This window comes from Chiloscyllium punctatum, chromosome 2 (genome assembly GCF_047496795.1).
Source record: "Chiloscyllium punctatum isolate Juve2018m chromosome 2, sChiPun1.3, whole genome shotgun sequence".
In the NCBI taxonomy this organism is placed as follows: Eukaryota; Metazoa; Chordata; class Chondrichthyes; order Orectolobiformes; family Hemiscylliidae; genus Chiloscyllium; species Chiloscyllium punctatum.
The window spans coordinates 6443643-6466859 of NC_092740.1; the positions used below are offsets into that span (position 1 = coordinate 6443643).

Sequence of the window (23217 nt, forward strand, 5' to 3'; positions counted from 1 at the left end):
GACAGTTCGGCGCAACATCGAAGGCCGAAGGGCCTGTTCTGCACTGTATTGTTCTATATTCTATGTTCTAAACACATTGACTTGGATCCCATTTACTACCCACTGAGAAAAAGAACAGGAAATGACATGGGAAATGGCATCACCAACCCAAGGAAACCTAAACACATAAATAGAAAGAGGACCATGCCCCAGTGCTTTATCCGGAGGCTCACTGATGATATTACCTAGTAGGGTGACGAAACATCTGAAAACGAACCTTCCAGCTCAGCGAGCAAACCTACATCCAGAACCTCAACCTGAGCTACTCTTCTCAAAACTCACTAACAGAATAGTAGTCCCTGTGTATATTATACAGAGTAGCAGTCCCTGTGTATATTAGAGAGAATAGCAGTCCCTATTTATATGATAGGGGAGGCAGTGGTATTGTTGCTGCTTACAGGTTATATCTGTGAGGACAGGCACTCAGAAATTGCTCAAATAGATGGCAGAATTTGAATACAATAAAAATTAAGACATGAAAACCTCATCGATTGTTGTAAAATACCAACTGGTTCACATCTGTCTTTTTGGGAAGGAAATCTATCATCCCCACCTGGCCTGGCCTCCATGTGACTCCTGACCCACAGCAATGCAGATGACCCTAACCTGTCCTCTCAAACTGCCATGCGAGATATTCCGTTATATCAATCGCTACAAATTTTCAACAAAGAAATGAAACCAGATGAAAAACTGTCATTGACTTAGGTACCAGAAAAGACAACGGCAAAAACAGCCCTGTCAAATCTGCAGGGTCCTCCTCACTAACATCTGGGGGCGAGTGCCAGTATTGGGACAGCTGTCTCACAGACTGACACAGTCATGCTCACTGAATCATACCTTATAAACAATGTCCTAGACACCACCATCCCTGGAGATGACCTGTCACATCGACAGGACAGACCCAGCAGAGGTGACGACGTAATGGGATACAGTCGGAAGAGAGTTGCCCTGGGAATTCTCAACAGTACTCCCATAAAGCAGTACTGTCATTCAAGAAGGAAGCAGGGGATATCGGGATAAACCGGGAAAGTTCAAGCCAGTCAGTCTAACCTCAGTGGTGGGGTTACAATTGGAAGCAATTCTGAGGGACAGAAAAAAATTGCATTTGGAGAGGCAGGGATTAATCAAGAACAGTCAGCATGGTTTTGTTAAGGGGAGATCACGTCTGACCAACTAAATTGGATTATTTGTAGAGGTGAGCGACGTGTGTAGATGAGGGCATTGATTTTGACATTGTCTACTTGGACCTCAGTAAGGTTTTTGATGTGATCCCGAACAGGAGACTGATAGTGAAGGTAAAATCTAATGAGATCCAGGGCCAATTGACTAATTAGGATCAGAATTAGCTGAGAGGCAGGAAACAGAGGGTGATGGTTGAGGGGTGTTTTGCCTGATGGGAAGCCTGCAACCAGTGGCAAACCACAGGAAGCTGTGTTGGGGTCCTTGCTGTTTGTGTTAATATAAATGATTTAGACTTGGATGTAGGAAGTTTGATCATTAAATTCGCTGATGATATAAAAGTTGGTAGGTTAGTAAATGGTGAGGCGAATAGACTTATATATAGGCGGATCAGCGGCCAAAGGAGTTCAATCCAGATAAATATGGGGTGATGCACTTAGAGAACACCAGCCCTTGTCTATGTTTACAGAGAATAATAGAATCCTTACACTGTGGAAGCAGGCCATTTGGCCCATTGAGTTCACACTGATCCTCCAAAGAGCATCCCACCATACCCACACACCTGCATTCTCCATGGCTAACTCACCCAGCCTGCACATGCCTTGACACTATGGACAATTTAGCATGGCCATTCTACCCTAACCTGTACATCTTTGGACTGTGGGAGGAAACCCACCCAGAAACAGGGAGAGTGTGCAAACTCAAGACAGTCACCCAAGGGTGGAGTGCCAATCACTGACCCACTGTGCCATGTATTTACAAAGAATAGCAGCCCCTATGTGTGTTACACAGAACAGCACTCCCTGTCTATATTATAGAGAATCACAAGCCCTGTGCATATAGTAGAGAATAGCCATCCCTGTGTAAACTACAGAAACAGCACCTCCTCTGTATTTTATAGAGAATAGCAGTCCCTGTGTCAACTGTAAAGATTAGCAGCCCATTTATATGATAGATAAAATCAACTGTTTATATTATAGATAGTAGCAGTCCCAGTGTGTTTTATAAAGGTAGAAGTCTCTATTTATATTAAAAAGAATAACAGACCCTGTACATATTATAGAGAATAGCAGTCCTTTTGTATATTATAGAGAATAGCAGTTCCTCTGTATATTGTAGAGAATAGCAGTCCCTGTTTATATTATAGAGAATAGCAGTCCCTGTGTGTATTATACAGAATAGCAGTCCCTGTGTATATTATAGAGAATAGCAGTCCCTGTGTATATTGTAGAGTATAGCAGTCCCTGTGTATATTATACAAAATAGCAGTCCCTGTGTATATTATAGAGAATAGCAGTCCCTGTTTATATTATAGAGAATAGCAGTCCCTGTTTATATTATAGAGAATAGCAGTCCCTGTGTGTATTATACAGAATAGCAGTCCCTATGCATATTATAGAGAATAGCAGTCCCTGTGTATTATAGAGAACAGCAGTCCCTATGCATATTATAGAGAACAGCAGTCCCTGTGTGTATATTGAGAATAGCAGTTCTTCTGTATACTATGCAGAACAGCAGTTCCTGTGTATATAGAGAGAATAACAATCCCTGTGCATTTTATAGAGAACAGCAGTCCCTGTGTATTTTATAGAGAAAAGCAGTCACTGTGTATATTATGGAGAATAGCAGTCTCTGTGTCTATTATAGAGAATAGCAGTCCCTGCGTATATTATGGAGAATAGCAATCCCTGTGTCTAATATAGAGAATAGCAGTCCCTGTGTCTATTATAGAGAACAGCAGTCCCTGAGTATATTGCAAGAATATCAGTTCCTCTTTATATTATAGAGAATAGCAGTCCCTCTTTATATTATAGAGAATAGTAGTCCTTCTTTATATTATAGAGAATAGCAGTCCCTCTTTATATTGTAGAGAATAGCAGTCCCTCTTTATATTGTAGACAATAACATGGAGATTCACAGCGCAGAAACAGACTATTTGGTCCAACCTGTCCATGCCGATCAGATATCCTAAAGTGACCTCGTCCCATTTACCATATCCCTCTAAACTCTTCCTATTCATGTACCCATCCAGACACCTTTTAAATGTTATAAATGTACCAGCCTCCAAAACCTTCTCTGGACATTCATTCCATACACACACCACCCTCTGCATGAAAAAGTTGTGCTTTAAGTCCCTTTTATATCTTTCCCCTCTCACCCTAAACCTATGCCCTCTGGTTCTGGACTCCCGCACCCCAGGGAAAAGATCTTGTTTATTTATCCTATCCATGCCCCTCATGATTTTATAAAACTCTATAAGGTTACCCCCTCAGCCTCCTACACTCCAGGGAAAACAGCCCTAGCCTATTCAGCCTCTCTGTGTATATTATAGAGAATGGTAGCCCCTGTGTATAAAATACAGAATAGCAGTCCCTAGATATATATATATATATATATGTATATGGTACAGATTAGCAGTTCCTGTATATAATATAAACAACAGTAGCCCCTATACATATTCTAAAGAATAGAGATCCTTTATATTATAAAGAACTGCAGCCCCATGTATATTAAAAAGAACATTAGTCCCTCTGTATATTGTGGAGAACAGCAGTCCATGTGTATATTATAGAGAATAGCAGCCCTTGTGTACAGTGTAATGAACTGTGCTCGAATGAGAGCTTTTTCAAGCTTTTTCCACTATTCAGGCTCAGTTGATTGTAACCTCAAATCCACATTCTTTCCCACTCCCTCAAAGCCTTTGATTCCACCAACACTCAGTGGGGTTTAGACGAATGACAGAGATCTCATAGAAACATATCAAATTCTCACTGGTCTAGATGAGGTAAAGACGGTCCCAATGACCAGGGAGCCCAGAATCACAGGGTCACACTTTAAAGATGGATAAACCATTGAAGACTGAGATGTGGAGAAATGGAGAGATGATGTGGAGATGCTGGTGTTAGACTGGGGTGGACAAAGTTAAAAATCACACAACACCAGATTATAGTTCAACAGGTTTAATTGGGAAGTACAAGCTTGTGGAGCACTGCTCCTTCATCAGGTAGCTAGTGGGGCAGGATCATAAGAAACAGAATCTATAGCAAAAGATCACAGTGCAAACAACACGCACACATGACACTGAGATGTATCTTATGATCCTGCTCCACAGCTACCTGAGAAAGGAGCAGCGCTCCGAAGGCTAGTGCTTCCAAATAAACCTGTTGGACTATAACCTGGCGTTGTGTGGTTTTTAACTTCACCCCAGTGAGTGCGGAGCCTGTTGAGGCCAAAATATCGAATGTTTTCAAGAAGGGAGTTAGATAAAGGTTTGAGGGCTAAAGGGGTCAAAGGGTATGGGGAGACAGCAGGATGGGGGACTGAGTTGATGATCACGCATGATCATATTGAATGGTGATGCAGGCCTGAAGGGCTGAATGGCCTACTCCTCCTCCAGTTTGATATGTTTCTGTCATGGAGGATATCAGCCCCTGTGTATAAGGATCTCTCCTTCTCAACCTCTCTACTTGCCTGAGGTATGGTGACCCTCAGGTTAAACCACCACCAATCGTCTCTCTCTCTAATGAGAGCAGCCCCATGATGCTCTGGGACTACGGCAACTTTATCTTATTACTGAACTTCCCAAGAGCATAGTATAGAGTTAAGAGTCACGTCATTGATGTGGGTCTGGAGTCACCTATCGGCCAGACGAGGTAAGAATGGCAGATCTCCATCCCTGAAGGTCATCAGTGAACCACATTGGTTTTAATAGCAATTGACAGTGGTTACATGTTCATTATTAGACTTTTGATTCCAGTTTGATTTGAATTTAATACCTACCTAATCTGACCTACTCTTGTAGGCACTGCATTTGTGTGGCCAGTTTATTCAGTTTCTGATCAATGGTAACCCCAGGGATGTTGATAGCGGGGCATTCACTGAATGCCAAGCGACAATGGTTACATCCTCCCATGTTAGAAATGGTCATTGCCTGGCATGTTTATGATGTGACTATCACTTGCCACTCATCAAACCAAGAGTGACTGTTGTCCAGTTTGTGCTGCATTTGGCCATGGACTCCTTCAGTATCTGAGAAGTTGTGAATGGTGCTGAACTTTATGCAATCATTGGCGAATATCCCCACTTCTGACCTTATGATGGAGGGAAGGTCATTGAAGAAGCAGCTGAAGAGTCAAAGAGTGTGATGCTGGAAAAGCACAGCCGGTCAGATCCTAATGAAGAGCTTATGTTCGGAATGTTGACTCTCATGCTCCTCGGATGCTGCCTGACCGGCTGTGCTTTTCCAGCACCACACCTTTTGACTCTGATCTCCAGCATCTGCAGTCCTCATTTTCTCTTGCATGAAGCAGCTGAAGATGGTTGGGTCTAGGGCACGACACTGAGGAACTCCTGCAGAGATGTCCTGGAGCTGAGATGACTGACCTCCAACAACCACAACCATCTTCCTCTGTGCCAGGGATGGCTCCAACCAGCGGAGAGTTTGTCCCCAATACCCACTGATCCCAGTTTTGCTCAGGCTCCTTGATGCCACACTCGGTCAAATACAGCCTTGATATCAAGAGCTGTCCTGTCCCCTCCCCTCTGGAATTCAGCTCTCTTGTCCATGTTTGACCCAAGGCTGGAATGAGGTCAGGAGCTGAGTGACCCTGGGGGAACCCAAACTGGGTGTCACTGAGCAGGTTATTGCTGAGCAGATGCTGTTTGATAGCTCTGTTACTGACCCCGTCCATCGCGTTACTGAGGATCGAGAGTAGACTGATGGGGCGGTACCACAGAAGGTGACAGTGTAGATGGAGGACTTACAGCCCATCGTTTCTGCACTGACTGAACATCACAACTAATTACAATTCTCCTGCCTTTTCCCTACAACTTGCACATCATTCCCCACTTAAATAATCGTCCAATGCCTGTCCTGAATGTCTGAATTGAACCCACCTCCATCCCATTTTCAGGCAGTGACCTTCATGGTCTGAATACTCACTGTACACATTTCATTTGCTTTGTTTGCAAATCATTTCAAATCTGTGTCCTCTTGTATTGATCCTCCTACAGCTTCTCCTGATCCATACTGCAATGTAATGATTATCTGTAATTTGTTTATCTGACTGCAACGTTTATCCTTTTAAGTATGTCTTGTTTCTAACTTATACTATAAATCACTGTAAAGTAATGCAACTTATTTTCTTTATTTGTCTTTTTGTATCTAAGATTTGTACCTAAGATGACAGCGTGAGAGGTGACATTGTAAACCTTTCACTACTCCTGTACTTCTGTATTGTCAATGTACTCAAGTAAAGGATATTCTATTCTATTCTGTCCAGTCCCCACTCATGATTTTGGAAACCTCTATCAGATCTCCCCTCACCAAGGAGAACACACCTAACTTCTTCAATCTATCCTCATCGCTGAAGTTTCTCATTGCTGGAACTGTTCTTGAAAATCACCTCCATTCTCATTCCAATGCATTCAGATCATTCCTGTAACATGGCCCCCACAACAGTACACAATCCTCCAGCTGAAATGTAACAAGTGTCTCGTACAAGTTCCCCATCACCTCCTCGGTCTTGTACTCTCTGTCCCTATTAATAAAGCTGAGCACACTGTGTGCTTTATTCACTGCTCTCCAACTGTCCTACTACCTTCAATGATCTGTGCACATATACGCTCAACTCTCTCTGCTCCTGCCTTCCCTTTAGAATTGTACCCCTTTTTTATATTATTCTTCAATGACCAAAGTGCATCACTTCACACTGCACAGCACTGAGCCTCATCTGTCACCTACCCACCCATTCCACTGAGTTGTCAATGTTCTTTAGGAGCTCCACACTGCCCCCTCACAGGTTACAATTCTGCTAAGTTTCATATCATCCACGAACTTTAAAATTGCTCCCTGAATATCATATCATTAATATATATTAGGAAAAGAACGAGTCCCAATACCAACTCCTGGGAAGCTCCACTCCTCTATCCTGTTGGGTTTATCTGCTCTTGTGGAGAGGACATACCTGGGCAATCTTCCAGATTGCTGGGTAGATACCTCAACCTTACCTTGATATCAAGTGGAGTGGATCCAATTGGTTGAAGACTGGTGTCTGTGATGCTGGGGACCACTGAGGGAGAGCAAGATGGATCATCCTCTCGGCACTTCAGGCTGAAGGCTGCTGTGAATGTTTCAGCCTTATCTTTCACACTGTTTTGCACTCGACTCTTCTGTTATTGAGGATGGGGAAATGCTCTGAGGTTTTTGTATAAATATATATTTCAATATATCTCATGCATCCTAACCTTAACCACACATGCTACATTTTCTCACTGACCTGTTGTAGTCCCAGTTTCCCTAGTGACAGATGGTCTGATAGGAAGTGAATGATTCCTATTTAAGGAACTGTTCATAGCCACTCAAAGCTGCAAACGCAAAGTTTCACCCTTCAACTGGGTTTCCCATAGTGTTTACTTCCGAAAGGTACTCTTGTGACTGATAGGGGCCAGTGCCCAATTTCTAAACAAAATAATAGATTTAGATTTATACAGATCTTTTCATAATCGCTGCACTCCCAAAACTGCTTTGTAACAAAAGAAGTACTTTCTGATGTGTAGTCCCCGTTCTAATGATGGAACCACCAAAATACTTACAGGAGCAGGCCACAGACTGAGAATTCTGCAGTGAGTAATGTTCTTCCTGTATCTCCGAGGAGATGACCCACCCCCATCTTCTCCGGGGTAACTAGGGATGGGCAATTAATGTTCACCTAGCCAACCACAGCCAATGATTTATGAAAGGATGAAAATATTACCAATTTATGCACAGCAGGTTCACACAAATAGCAATGACTGGATGGTACCTTTTTTTCTGTTTGTTAATGCATAAACTGCCATGTTGTTTTGTCCTGGGATCCTTCACAAACACCCGAGGAGTTTGCAAGGCTGAGACTGACATCTGACCTGCCACTGGCAGTGTGGCACTCTCTGTCTCACTGCCTCTGTACTTTGAGTTTTATGCTCATGCTCTGGAGTGGGATTTAAATCTAGTGACTCTGTGGAGAGATGAGAACAAAAGAACAAAAAGGGAAGTACAGCACAGGAACAGGTCCTTCGGCCCTCCAAGCGCATGCCAATCATCATGCCTTAACTAAACTAAAAAAAAACCTGCTGCCCATATTTTGTCCATGTCCTACTATTTCCTCCTAATTCACGTAACCATCCAGACGCTTTTAAAATGTCGCCAATGTGCTTGCTTCCACCACCTTTTCTGGTAGTGCATGCCAGCCACCTATCGCACTCTGTGAAAAAAACTTCCCTCACACATCTCCCTTCAATGTTTCCCCCTCACCTTGAACCAGTGTCCCTTTCTAATTGAAATTTCAACCCTGGGAAAAAGCCTCGGACTATCCGCCCTACCGCTCCCTCTCAATTTTGCAGACGTCTATCAGGTCTTCTCTCAGCTGCCATCTTCCCAGTGAAAACAATCCTGGCCTTTTTAACCAATCCTCATTGCCAATGCCCTCGAGACCAGGCAGCATCCCGGTGATCCTTTCTGCTCTCCCTCCAAAGTTTGCACATCCTTCTTGCAGTGTGCAACCAAAACTGCACACAATACTCCAAATGTGACGTATATCGCTGTGACATGATTTGCCAACTCTTGTACTTCATGCCCTGGCCAATGAAGGCAAGCATGTATTACACCTTCTCAATCACCTTGGTCAGCTGTGTGGCCACGTTTATGGAACTGTGGACCTGCACACCCAGATCCATCCATATGATAATGTTCTCCAGGTTCTGCCATTTACAGTGTAACTTCTACCTAAATTTGATCCTCCAAAAGGCATCACCTCGCATTTGTCTGGAGAGTTGCAGGTAGATAGGATAGTGAAGAAGTTATTTGGTATGCTTTCCTTTAATGGTCCGAGTATTGAGTACTGGAGTTGGGAGGTCATGTTGTGAGTGTACAAGACATTGGTTCGGTCACTGCTGGAATATTGCATGCAATTCTGGTCTCCTTCCTATCGGAAAGATGTTGTGAAACTTGAAAGGATTGAGAAAAAATTTACAAGGATGGTGCCAGGGTTGGAGGATTTGAGCTATAGGGAGAGGCTGAACAGGCTGGGGCTGTTTTCCCTGGAGCTGAGGGGTGACCTTATAGAGGTTTATAAAATCATGTGGAGCATGGATAGGATAAATAGACAAAGTCTTTCTCTGGGGTGGGGGAGTCCAGAACTAGAGGGGATAGGTCTAGAGTGAGAGGAGAAAGATGTAAAAGAGACCTAAGGGGCAACGTTTTCACACAGAGGGTGGTACCTGTATGGGATGAGCTGCCAGAGGAAGTGGTGGAGGCTAGTACAATTCCAACATTTAAAAGGCATCTGGATGGGTATATGAATAGGAAGGGTTTGGAGGGATATGGGCCAGGTGCAGATAGGTGGGACTAGATTGGATTGGGATATCTGGTCGGCATGGATGGGTTGGACTGAAGGGCCTGTTTCTGTGCTGTACATCTCCATGACTCTTTGACTCTATGATTGTATAATTTTCCACCAGGTTAGGGGCAGGAGGAGAAGCTTTGATTCAGACTGTAGGCTTTGGGGATCGATTGTGTTAGCGTTTAACTCATTTGCGTGGTATCCTGTGCCGTATATTCACCGGGCTGACACTTCAGAGTTTTAGGTGAACTTACTTTTGAAAGTTAGCAAGGAAATTCAAGTCTTTTTGTTTTGTCCACGTTCCAAGTTAATTCCATTTGCAACTACAGAACAACCTCGGTTATCCGAACATCAATTATCCGAATTTTGGATTATCCGAACAAGATCTCATGGTCTCGTGAAAAACGTTATCGGTTATCTGAACAATCAGTTATCTGAACAAAATACTCCCTGCCAATCTTTCGGATAATCAAGGTTTTTCTGTACTCAACCTGTTCAGGAGGTACTTCTGTTTGTACAGAGCAATGATGCCATTCTATGTTTTACAGTCTCAGTGTCATTTGTTCATTAACTCTTCAGTTATTCCAAACTCTGACTCCCTCCACCTGGTCTCAAGATGGAAGTCTGATTTTTCAATCTATTTCTGTGCTTTTAACCCCATTGTTTGTCACCCAGCGCATTCCTCCCCTTGGAACGATGCAGTGGTGGGGACGTTTGGATCTGCTTGCCAGCCTCCCTGTTGTTGTTCCTCTTTGCTGCTTCCTCACTGCCTGAGCAGGGCTGTAGCGAGTCTCCCTCTCTCTCTCTCTCTCTCTCTCGCTCACTGCCTCAGTGCAGGGTGGTGAGCACTTCCAACCGTGTGTGTGCAGGGACTTAACACTTTGTGATCCACAAGTGCACTTTATCGGCCAGACACACAGTCCGAAGCTGAAATTCTCTGCGGTTTTTCTGTCGAGGTAAGACTCCTGTCTTCTGTCGGCATGCTTTGTGGAAGCTGAAAGGGCTGTGAGTGACTGGGAGCTTTAGGCTGAATAAGAGGGACATATTCCCAGTTATAGTACAGAGGGGATTGCTCAGCCTGCTGACTGTACATTACACTGTATGGGCCAGCCTCCGCATACAGTTTAACATGCTCAGAGAAACAATGTTCACTCTTCCCGTTTTTAATTCCGCTCCTCATCGAAATCAGTCAAAGGTCTTTGGTTTCAAGAGACTTGATTTCTTTCCCCCCTCTCCCTGACCCTGCCCCCTGTTGGGGTACAGTGTTCCCCTCTCCCTCACCCTGCCCCTGTTAGGGTACAGTGTTCCCCTCTCCCTGACCCTGACCCCTGTTGGGGTACAGTGTTCCCCTCTCCCTGACCCTGCCCCCTGTTGGGGTACAGTGTTCCCCTCTCCCTGACCCTGACCCCTGTTGGGGTACAGTGTTCCCCTCTCCCTGACCCTGACCCCTGTTGGGGTACAGTGTTCCCCTCTCCCTGACCCTGCCCCCTGTTGGGGTACAGTGTTCCCCTCTCCCTGACCCTGCCCCTGTTGGGGTACAGTGTTCCCCTCTCCCTGACCCTGCCCCTGTTGGGGTACAGTGTTCCCCTCTCCCTGACCCTGACCCCTGTTGGGGTACAGTGTTCCCCTCTCCCTGACCCTGCCCCCTGTTGGGGTACAGTGTTCCCCTCTCCCTGACCCTGCCCTGTGTTGGGGTACAGTATTCCCCTCTGCCTGACCCTGCCCCCTGTTGGGGTACAGTGTTCCCCTCTCCCTGACCCTGCCCCCTGTTGGGGTACAGTGTTCCCCTCTCCCTGACCCTGACCCCTGTTGGGGTACAGTGTTCCCCTCTCCCTGACCCTGCCCCCTGTTGGGGTACAGTGTTCCCCTCTCCCTGACCCTGCCCCCTGTTGGGGTACAGTGTTCCCCTCTCCCTGACCCTGCCCCCTGTTGGGGTACAGTGTTCCCCTCTCCCTGACCCTGCCCCCTGTTGGGGTACAGTGTTCCCCTCTGCCTGACCCTGTCCCCTGTTGGGGTACAGTGTTCCCCTCTCCCTGACCCTGTCCCATGTTGGGGTATAGTATTCCGCTCTCCCTGACCCTGCCCTGTGTTGGGGTACAGTGTTCCCCTCTCCCTGACCCTGTCCCATGTTGGGGTATAGTATTCCCCTCTCCCTGACCCTGCCCCCTGTTGGTTACAGTGTTCCCCTCTCCCTGACCCTGCCCCCTGTTGGTTACAGTGTTCCCCTCTCCCTGACCCTGTTCCACGTTGGGTACAGTATTCCACTCTCCCTGACCCTGCCCCCCTGTTAGGGTACAATGTTCCCCTCTCCCCATTCCTGCCCCTGTTGGGGTACAGTATTCCACTCTCCCTGACCCTGCCCCCCTGTTAGGGTACAATGTTCCCCTCTCCCCATTCCTGCCCCTGTTGGGGTACAGTATTCCGCTGTCCCTGACCCTGCCCCCCTGTTAGGGTACAATGTTCCCCTCTCCCCATTCCTGCCCCTGTTGGGGTACAGTATTCTGCTGTCCCTGACCCTGCCCCCCTGTTAGGGTACAATGTTCCCCTCTCCCCATTCCTGCCCCTGTTGGGGTACAGTATTCTGCTGTCCCTGACCCTGCCCCCCTGTTAGGGTACAATGTTCCCCTCTCCCCATTCCTGCCCCTGTTGGGGTACAGTATTCCGCTGTCCCTGACCCTGCCCCCCTGTTAGGGTACAATGTTCCCCTCTCCCCATTCCTGCCCCTGTTGGGGTACAGTATTCCGCTGTCCCTGACCCTGCCCCCCTGTTAGGGTACAATGTTCCCCTCTCCCCATTCCTGCCCCTGTTGGGGTACAGTATTCCGCTGTCCCTGACCCTGCCCCCCTGTTAGGGTACAATGTTCCCCTCTCCCCATTCCTGCCCCTGTTGGGGTACAGTATTCTGCTGTCCCTGACCCTGCCCCCCTGTTAGGGTACAATGTTCCCCTCTCCCCATTCCTGCCCCTGTTGGGGTACAGTATTCTGCTGTCCCTGACCCTGCCCCCCTGTTAGGGTACAGTGTTCCCCTCTCCCTCACCCTGCCCTGTGTTGGGGTACAGTGTTTCCCTTTCCTTGACCCTGTCCCATGTAGGGGAACAATTTTCCCCTGCTTTCCAAAGTCCCTGCTTCAATCCACAGGAATGGATCTGGGTCACGTTGAGGAATGTCTTCCATACTGGCATGCCCAATGTTGTCCTTATTTAGTGCACACAGCTCAACAGACACACACACACACACACACACACACACACACCGCATCACACACAGGCACACGCACACGCGCACATACACACACACACCGCAACACACACACAAACTGCAACACATGCACACTCACACAGGTGCGCCACACACTACAACAGACACAGACACACCGTAACACACACACATACTGCAACACACACAGCGTAACACATACAGGCAAACGTGCATGCACACGCACAGCAACACATACACACACATGCATACACACGTACACGCACGCACACACCGCAACACACACACAGACCGCAACACACACGCACAGGCCGCAACACACACACCATACACATACACACTCAGATACCCACACACATTCAGACACACCGCAACACACACAGACCACAACACACACGCACACACACAGGCACACGCACATACACACTACAACACACACACACCGCAACACACACACATCATACACACAAACACAATGCAACACACACATCATACACACACTCAGACACACACACATGCACAAGCACACACTCAGACACACATATACACACACAGACACACACACACGTGCGTGTGCACACATGCACAGACACAGACACACACGCATGCACATATACCCATCACACACCCCCAACATACTCCACAACACGCATACATACTCCGCAACACACAAACACCACAAAACACACTGCAAAACATACTCACACGGCAACACACATGCACACACTACAACACACACACGTGCGCTCACACAAACTGAAACACTCATACACACGTGCACGCTCACACAAACTGAAACACTCATACACACGTGCACGCTCACACAACTGAAACACTCATACACACGTGCACGCTCACACAACTGAAACACTCATACACACGTGCACGCTCACACATATGCATGCACATACACCACAACACACACACACTCACCGCAACACACAAACATCACAACACACACACACCGCAACATACATGCATGCACGCACGCACACACATACACACACACACCACAACACACACTGCAACACACACACGCGTGCACGCACATGGACACACACCGCAACACAGACACAACACCCACATGCACACACACGAGCATACACACACACTCTCACAAACACGTGTGCACGCGCACAGATGCACACACAGCCACAGTCACATGCATAAACATATACACACACCCACACAAACAATTATACACACAGACACGGACACAGAGTTACATACAGGTCCACACACTGATGGACATACACCTAGACATACAACAGACATACTCCGAGAGTCAACAGCATATGCTAACACACACGCACACACAGGTATAGACAGACACACACCAATCCACACAGATAAACAGATAGACACACACTGCTCAGCTGGGTGTTCAACTAGAGTGCAGGGGGTTTGAGGCTAAAGTTCAAGGTGACAGCAGATGTACAACTGTGTGTTAGAGACCTTGGCCTTTCCTGATCCATGAGCTGTCAAAGCTCACCACAGGAATGGGGAAGGGGAGTGGGAAAGGGCTTTGGGGAAGTGGAGTGGGGAAGGGGAGTGGGGAAGGGCTGTGGGGAAGTGGAGTGGGAAGGGGAGTGGGGAAAGGCTGTGGGGAAGGGGAGTGGGGAAGGACTGTGGGGAAGGGGAGTTGGGAAGGAAAGTGGAGGGGGCTGTGGGGAAGGGGAGTGGGGGTGCTCCCTCATGTGGGGCAAGCTGAATTGCAGACTCTTTCCTCATTCTGGGCGATTAACTCAGCCAGCTTCCTGAGCTGCTAACGGATGTGGTTTCTTCATTGTTTAATGGCTGCTTAACCAACATTTGCAAAGAGGTTTCAGTCATATTGCAATTCAGGGATGGTGCAATAGCAAGAATTAGCTATGCTAATTTAAAGAGATGGTGCCACAGCAGTAATGTCATTGGCCCAAGTATCCAGAGGCTCAGTTTAATGTCCTGGAGACATGGCATTCCAGGCTGCAGTTTGAATCCAATATAAAACTGGAAATAAAAGCTAGTCTAATGATGGCCATGTGACCACTGCCGCTTGGCATAAAAACCCCACCCCTGGGTCACTAATGTCCTTTAGGGACGGAAACTGCCACCCTTACCTGGTCTGGCCTACATGTGACTCCTGACCCACAGCAATGCGGTTAATGATTAAACTGCCCTTTGGGTAATTAGGGATAGACAACAAAAGCTGGGCCCAGACAATGCCAAGGAGCAAAAATCTGATCATGTGCCAATTTGGTACAAGGGCATCAGTCTCTCAGGCTGGTCAGATAACCATGGCACTGCCAAAAGGGATGATATTTGTCTTCGTCATTGAACATCAAGGAGTAATGGTTAGACTCTCTCCTGTTGGAGATGGTCATTGTCTGGTATGTGAGTGATGGTTAGACTCTCTCCTATTGGAGATGGTCATTGTCTGGTATCTGAGTGATGGTTAGACTCTCTCCTGTTGGAGATGGTCATTGTCTGGTATCTGAGTGATGGTTAGACTCTCTCCTGTTGGGGATGGTCATTGCCTGGTATCTGGGTGATGGTTAGACTCTCCTGTTGGAGATGGTCATGGCCTGGTATCTGAGTGATGGTTAGACTCTCTCCTGTTGGATGTGGTCATTGCCTGGAATCTGAGTGATGGTTAGACACTCTCCTGTTGGAGATAGCTATTGTCTGGTATCTGAGTGATGCAAATGTCACTCACCACATTCCAGACCAACCCTGGATGTGGTCAGGTATTGTTGCATATCTGATGTGGACTGTCCAATATCTGGGGGGTGGGCTATTGCCTTCGGTGAATGAGACAGCACCAAATGTGAACTCAAATAGTTTGAATAGTCCATGTTCAAATCTCGAGGCAAAAAGTGCATGGAGATAACACACACAAAAGTAGAAAGACAGATTTGTATTTATATGGCACCTCAAATATTCCAAAGTCCTTTGCAGCTATAGAGTCATAGGGATGTACAGCATGGAAATAAATCCTTCGGTCCAACACATCTATGCCAACCAGAGATATCCTAAATTAATCTAGTCCCATTTGCCAGTATTTGGCCAGTATCCCTCTAAACCCTTTCTATTCATATACCCATCCATGTGCTTTTTAAATGTTGTAATTGTACTAGCCTCCACCACTTCCTCTGGCAGCTCACACACACACACACCACTCTCTGCATGAAAAAGCTGCCTGTTAGGTCTCTTTTAAAACTTTCCGCTCTCACCTTACCCAGGAAGGCCAAAGATGTATTTTTGAAAAGTGCAAACACTTCTGCAATGTGGGAAGTTCAGAAGCTAAATTGTGCACAGCCAGCTCCCTACAGACAGTCACTTATTAATGACCTGACAATCGGATTCTATGCTGATTGAAGGATAAATATTGTTCAAGACACTAAAGGACAAGTCATTGGACCTCACTTTGATCATGCGGTTCAGTGGACTGGTAAGTGAGGGGAACTCCTGCCATTGAATAGATGGCATCTGCAGTAGTAAGGCACTGCTCTGGTGGTGAGGCTTTCATTCAGAGTATTCTAACTCAAGGAGCGGTCTCTTGGGCCACATCTGCAACCAAAGGTTCTGGAGAGCATTGGTGCATTGTAATAACACACACCAGAACACACTGGTATTCACCAAAGATCCTCAGACAGCACTTCCAAACCCATTACCACTTCCATCTAGAAGGACAAGAGCAGCAGATATATTGGAACACCACCCCCCTGCAAATTCCCCTCCAAGTCACTCACCATCCTGACTTGGAAATGTATTGCCTGCAATTCCCTCTTTAAGGGCATTGTAGGTTTACCTGAGCACATAGAGCCATGGAGATATACAGCACGGTAACAGACCCTTCGGTCCAACTGGGTGGAATAATTTACAGAGGGTCACTGTGAACTTGTTGGGCCAAATGGCCTGTTTCCACACTATAGGCATTTTATGATTCTATGAACTCATCCATGCCGACCAGATATCCAACCTAATCTAGTCCCATTTGCTAGCACTTGGCCCATATCCCTCTAAACCCTTCCTATTCATACACCAGTAGCTCAAGCAGGCAGCTCACCGGCACCTTCTCAAGGGACAATGACTTAGGGGAGGTAGGGATGTCACTGGGCTAGTAATCCTAAAGCCCAGGCTAATGCTTGAGGGACATGGGCTTGAACCTCACTATGGAAGATGGTGAAATCAGGGCGATCCTAGAGGGGAGATCCACATGTGAGTCCGGACCAAGTGGTTGACTTTCAACTGCCCTTTGGATAATCAAATGCTGGCCCAGTCAGAAAGATCCATCTCCCATGAACAAATAAATGAAAATAACAAGTTGGAACACAGTGCTGCTGCTAGATGTGACCCCGGCCTGTGTGTCCAATTAACCTGAGTATCGCTGCACAGCTACAGTACTGAGTGCTATTGGTTTAATTGTACTGTCACTCACATGTTCTGGATTAGTGGTGTTGGAAGAGCACAGCAGTTCAGGCAGCATCCAAGGAGCTTCGAAATCGACATTTCAGGCAAAAGCCCTTCATCAGGAATAAAGGCAGTGAGCCTGAAGCGTGGAGAGATAAGCTAGAGGAGGGTGGGGGTGGGGAGAGAGTAGCATAGAGTACAATGGGTGAGTGGGGGAGGGGATGAAGGTGATAGATCAGGGAGGAGAGGGTGGAGTGGATAGGTGGAAAAGGAGATAGGCAGGTAGGACAAGTCCGGGCAAGTCATGGGGACAGTTACTGAGCTGGAAGTTTAGAACTAGGGTGAGGTGGGGGAAGGGGAAATGAGGAAACTGTTGAAGTCCACATTGATGCCCTGGGGTTGAAGTGTTCTGAGGAAGAAGATGAGGCATTCTTCCTCCAGGCGTCGGGTGGTGAGGGAGCGGCGGTGAAGGAGGCCCAGGACCTCCATGTCCTCGGCAGAGTGGGAGGGGGAGTTGAAATGTTGGGCCACGGGGCAGTGTGGTTGATTGTTGCGGGTGCCCCGGAGATGTTCCCTAAAGCGCTCTGCTAGGAGGTGCCCAGTCTCCCCAATGTAGAGGAGACCGCATCGGGAGCAACGGATACAATAAATGATATCAGTGGATGTGCAAGTAAAACTTTGATGGATGTAGAAGGCTCCTTTAGGGCCTTGGATAGAGGTGAGGGAGGAGGTGTGGGCGCAGGTTTTACAGGTCCTCCAGTGGCAGGAGAAGGTGTCAGGATGGGAGGGTGGGTTGTAGGGGGGCATGGACCTGACCAGGTAGTCACGGAGGGAACGGTCTTTGCGGAAGGTGGAAAGGGGTGTGGAGGGAAATATATTCCTGGTAGTGGGGTCTGTTTGGAGGTGGCGGAAATGTCGGCGGATGATTTGATTTATGCGAAGGTTGGTAGGATGGAAGGTGAGCACCAGGGGGATTCTGTCCTTGTTACGGTTGGAGGGGTAGGGTCTGAGGGCGGAGGTGCGGGATGTGGACGAGATGCGTTGGAGGGCATCTTTAACCACTTGGGAAGGGAAATTGTGGTCTCTAAAGAAGGAGGCCATCTTGTGTATTCTGTGGTGGAACTGGTCCTCCTGGGAGCAGATACGGTGGAGGCGGAAGAATTGGGAATACGGGATGGCATTTTTGCAAGAGGTAGGGTGGGAAGGGGTATAATCCAGGTAAGCTGTGGGAGTCAGTGGGTTTGTAAAAAATGTCAGTGTCAAGTCGGTCATCATTAATGGAGGTTGAGAGGTCCAGGAAGGGGAGGGAGGTGTCAGAGATGGTCCAGGTAAATTTAAGGTCAGGGTGGAATGTGTTGGTGAAGTTGATGAATTGCTCAATCCCCTCGCTGGAGCACGAGGTGGCACCAATGCAGTCATCAATGTAGCGGAGGAAGAGGTGGGGAGTGGTGCCGGTGTAATTATGGAAGATCAACTGTTCTACATAGCCAACAAAGAGACAGGCATAGCTGGGGCCCATACGTGTGCCCATGGCTACCCCTTTGGTCTGGAGGAAGTGGGAGATTCAAAGGAGAAATTGTTAAGGGTGAGGACCAAACAAATGAGTGTGTCGGTGGAAGGGTACTGTTGGGGACATCACTCACATGTGCCCAGACATGGAATAGACCTGATTGTCACAGAAATAATGGAGCCTCTCTGGGCTGTGGAGTGTGTGACACCCCGTAGTTTCAATTTGCTGACTGGTTCCTCTAATGATCTCGCAATGTGATATGGAGACAGAAGGAAGTGCCCCTATCTCTTACTTGTGGTCTCTGACTGTAAGTCTGGCTTACATGCAAACACCTTGCTAATGCATTTATTGTTGCAAAGCTTGTTGAGACCACAGCAAAGGAAGGTCAGGTCAGGTGGTTGCGACAATGACAGGAAACTGAAAATGTCACGCTTTTGCTATGAACCAATTAGGGAGACTCTTAGCTGCTACCAAGAAAACCTCATTTGTCTTAAACTCCTTCTCACACAAACCTAACACTGAGTTTTCCTTTTTCTCCTGGCGTGTTCTGTAGGATGGCAAGACTGACGTGAAGGCTCTGATGGCGAAGTTTGGCAACAAGTCTGCAGAGGAGACATCCTCCCTAGGCTCTCGGCCTGTCAGGTTCACTCCCCAGTCCTCACTCCAAGCGGACAAGTCCTCAGTGGCCAGCAAGGCCGCTGGATTCGAAACCTCCGCCGCTCCCAAGTTCCAGACCCTCAGAGCGACAGGCTCCTTCAGCGAGAAATCCAGCCAGGCCGCACCCAAACCGTTCCAGGAGAGGACAGCTTTTCCCAAACCGTCAGCTTTGAAAGCTCAGTTTGAGGGACTCAGCAAGGAAGCCAATGATTGCAAGCCTGTGTTCCCAAAGTCCACTTTGGGGGCTAAACCATCCCTGAATACCTTCAGTGCTCAGAAAGCCGAGAAAGACGAGAAAGCTCCTTTCCCAAAGCCTCAGGCTGGACTGAGGCCTACGCTGGACTCAGCTGATTCACAAAAGGAAAATGAAGTCCGGCCAGGTTTTTCCAAACAGTCTCCATTTTCCAAACCGTTGAATCCCGTGACCTCCCATGAATCTAAGCCAGTTTTCCCCAAATCCCAGTTCCCAAAGCCCCCAAATAGCCACTCGGGCAACGTGGGTGAAGACAGGGCCTCGAAGCCTGCATTCTCCAAACCACCTGCAGGGCTGAAACCTTGGAATGAAGCCAGCAGCACACATAGAGAAAACAAGGAAGGCGTCGGCAAAGAGGAGACAAGCACTGGGAGAGGGGATGGGGCCTTTGGTGTGAGGTCACTCAGACCCGTGAGTGAGCGAGGGAGATTTCTCAGTCATGGCGGAGAGGACAAGGCATCCACAACCAACGAGAACAAGAGTGAGCCCCTGAGGCCCAGTGGCCTGAAGAACTTCCCACCTAAACCCAAACAGGAAGAGGCCTCTGCTTCGCCTCCTGGGATCAGCAATGTCCAGAAACTGCAGAGCCAATTCCTCAACAAGTCGCAGAGTCAAGAGACTGAGGAAAGGCCAAAGGATCCAAATGCCCCCAAACGGAGAGCCCTGCCCGCTCCATGGACTCTGGGGGCCCCACCTCAAAAACCTAAAAGACCTCCAACGGTGAACTTGGACCTTTTCCACCATCCCCACAAGAAGGAGCCCCCAGCACCCCCAGGTATTTCTCACAATCTCACTCGTTAATGCGTTGCTAAAACAGACCTATATCTTGGCAGAGGGTGATGTTTAAAAATCTTGTTATCTTTTCAATAGGCATTTGCTAACTCATTCCGTTGTGGACATTTTAGCTAAAGCCTCCTTGTAGTGAACAGCATTGAACCACAACTTGCATTTATATATCCATTTAATGTTACAAGGTATCCTAAGGTGCTTTACACAGTGTTTTCTGCATTGGATAGTGGGGCTGTCAGAACAGGGAGTATCTTCAAGTGCAGTAAACAGACAAAGAGGATAGGAGCATAATTTCAGAATTTGCACTCCAAGCACCTGAGGTCACGGCCACCAACAGTAGACAAGAGGCCAGAGTTTGAGAATTGTGCCATTCTTAGACAGTTGTAGGACAGGAAGAGACTATGTAGTAAGCAGGAGGAGGTGAAACATTGAATTGTAGAAGATAGAAGCAAGAGTAGGCCATTCAGCCCTTCCAGCCTACTCCACCATTTTACACGATCGTGGTTGATCATCTAATTCAATTCCTTGTTCCTGCTTTCTCCCCATATCCCTGGATCCCTTTAGCCCGAAGAACTATATCTAATTGTGATGCCTTCCATTGTCAACCAGCCCTCCCCATTCAGTCACTGTGTAAATGAAGAATGATACACTGCCCAACCACCCATCAACAAAGGGTTGATGTCTTCAGGAGAGGAATACGGGTTAGTCAGTCAGGGGACTTGGGCTGACCAATCACCTCCAAGATCTCAAACAAGATCAAGGCACCAGGGATGGGCTTGTGTGGACAGACTGGTGCAAAGAAGATTAAAAGGAGGTTTGTTAACTTTATTAGATTGAAGGAAAAGGGCAGGAGGTTCAGAGGGGGGCTGTGAGAAAACATTTTCACCCAGAGGGTGGTAGGAGTCTGGAAGTCGCTGCCTGTGTGGCTAGGAGAGGCAGAAAACCCTCATCGCATTGAAGAAGTGTTTCAAGGTGCACTTTATTTTTTATTGAGATGTGAGAGTCGCTGGCTGGACCCAGCATTTATTGCCCGTCCCTAGTTGCCCCTTGAGAAGGTGGGGGTGAGCTGCCTTCTTGAAGACTTACAGAACTCTGGGCCAGTTTGTGGAAAGTGGAACTGGAGAAGTTAGATGGTTGTCTCTGTTTGGAGGGGATGCAATGGGCCAGAAGGTGGTTTCCTGTGCTGTCGCTCTCTGTGACTGTCATTCAAAAGAATGAATGGTTTTGGTAGACTAAATAAGGAGAAAGTGTTCCTAGTAATAGTTGGGTTGGTTATTTGTTGATTAATTTATTTTGTTCATGCCCAGGCCTTCACAGAGTGACCCCTATCAGACTGTAGATGGGGAAACCCTTCAGGTGTGTGTGTAGGAAGGGCTTTGTCCTGTGCTGGGCTGGGGGGGCAGGAGCTGTGCAGGGAGCTTGGATTGTTCCTCTGGCTGCAGTTGTTCAGACCCTGTCAATCAGCATAGGCAACTTGTTACTGACTTCTCATGTCTCCAAACCCTTGGCCCAAAGGATGTCCAAATCTAAAGGATTAGTCACCAAAGGGCACAGATTTCAGATTGTCACAAAAAAACATGAGAAATACTTAGACCCAGAGGATTGTCCTGGTCTGATGGGGTGGTGGAAGGAGACTTCTTGTGGATTCAGATAAGTACTTTGAAAACGGGAAAATGTTCAGAGGGAAGATAAGAAAAGGGAACGAGAGTAAATCTCAACGATAGCTCTTTCAGAGGGCCAGAATAGGAACAGTGGGCCAAATAGCCTCTTTCTAGATTGTATCATTTAAAGATTCTGAACCTGGCTGATTCTGAGTCAGCTCCATCCTCTCAGCAAGAGACTGGGGTGACTGGGCTGAATACACAGGGTGCTCTTGTGGCTCTGTGCCGAGGACTAGAACAGGTCGAGGGATGTGGAGGGAGTCACTGTTCCTGACTGTCGACCCTTCCTTCGTGTTAGTGTCTGCACTCAGGATTCCCAGGGAGGGAGTACATGGTGCTCATCCACACACCAGCCGGGATGTTTCAACACTCCAAACAGTGGTTCTGATTCCTTCATTTGTCTTTGGTTACAGTGTCCCCACAGGGGCTGTTTAAATGTTTTGTGACTTTCTGTTTAAAGAAACAAAGGGAGCTTTACTCTGTATCTAACCCTGTGCTGTCCCTGTCCTGGGTGTGTTTGATGGGGACAGTGTAGAGAGAGCTTTACTCTGTATCTAACCCTGTGCTGTCCCTGTCCTGGGTGTGTTTGATGGGGACAGTGTAGAGGGAGCTTTACTCTGTAGCTAACCCTGTGCTGTCCCTGCCCTGGGAGTGTTTGATAGGGGCAGTGTAGAGGGAGCTTTACTTTGTATCTAACCCCGTGCTGTCCCTGTCCTGGGAGCATTTGTTACAGACAGTGTAGAGAGAGTTTTACTTTCACTTTAAAAAGGTGCAGGAAGCTTTGCAGGTCCCTCGTGTAGATACTGAGATTGGAATGAAGATAGATTGACAGTGTTAGAATGAATTACCATTGCGTATCCACATCTGCCATTTGCTCCCGTTATGATTCTAGCCAGTCTCTGCCGGGCTGTTTGCACCTTCATGTGCAGGTGAAAAGGACATTTGCCACCCAGGACCTGAGTTTCAGTTTGCAGAGTGTACACTGTACTGTCAGAATCCTCACTCTCTCTCTGTGCTCATCTGCACCTTCCTCACCTGCTGATGGTTCCTCATTGACCTCCCCAGGTGCACCATAAGCAACAGGCTTCCTAACACCTGCCTAACCCCACACTGCCTCTCTGCCTATCACTGCTGGCTCTGTCAG

The 23217-nt window shown here is 47.4% G+C and overlaps 1 protein-coding gene across 3 annotated transcripts in view; it reads left to right on the top strand.

Annotated features, from left to right (window-relative positions):
- The window catches only part of LOC140494106 (FYN-binding protein 1-like), a 190366-nt gene that overhangs the window by 31036 nt on the left and 136113 nt on the right, over positions 1-23217 (top strand). For 2 of the 3 annotated variants that reach the window (XM_072593080.1, XM_072593103.1), the window contains exon 2: positions 19267-20398. In XM_072593080.1, coding sequence (XP_072449181.1) covers positions 19267-20398 — 1132 coding nt within the window. Of the gene's footprint in view, positions 1-10402; positions 10553-19266; positions 20399-23217 lie in introns of those variants that run through there. The other variant, XM_072593092.1, reaches the window with a different exon arrangement.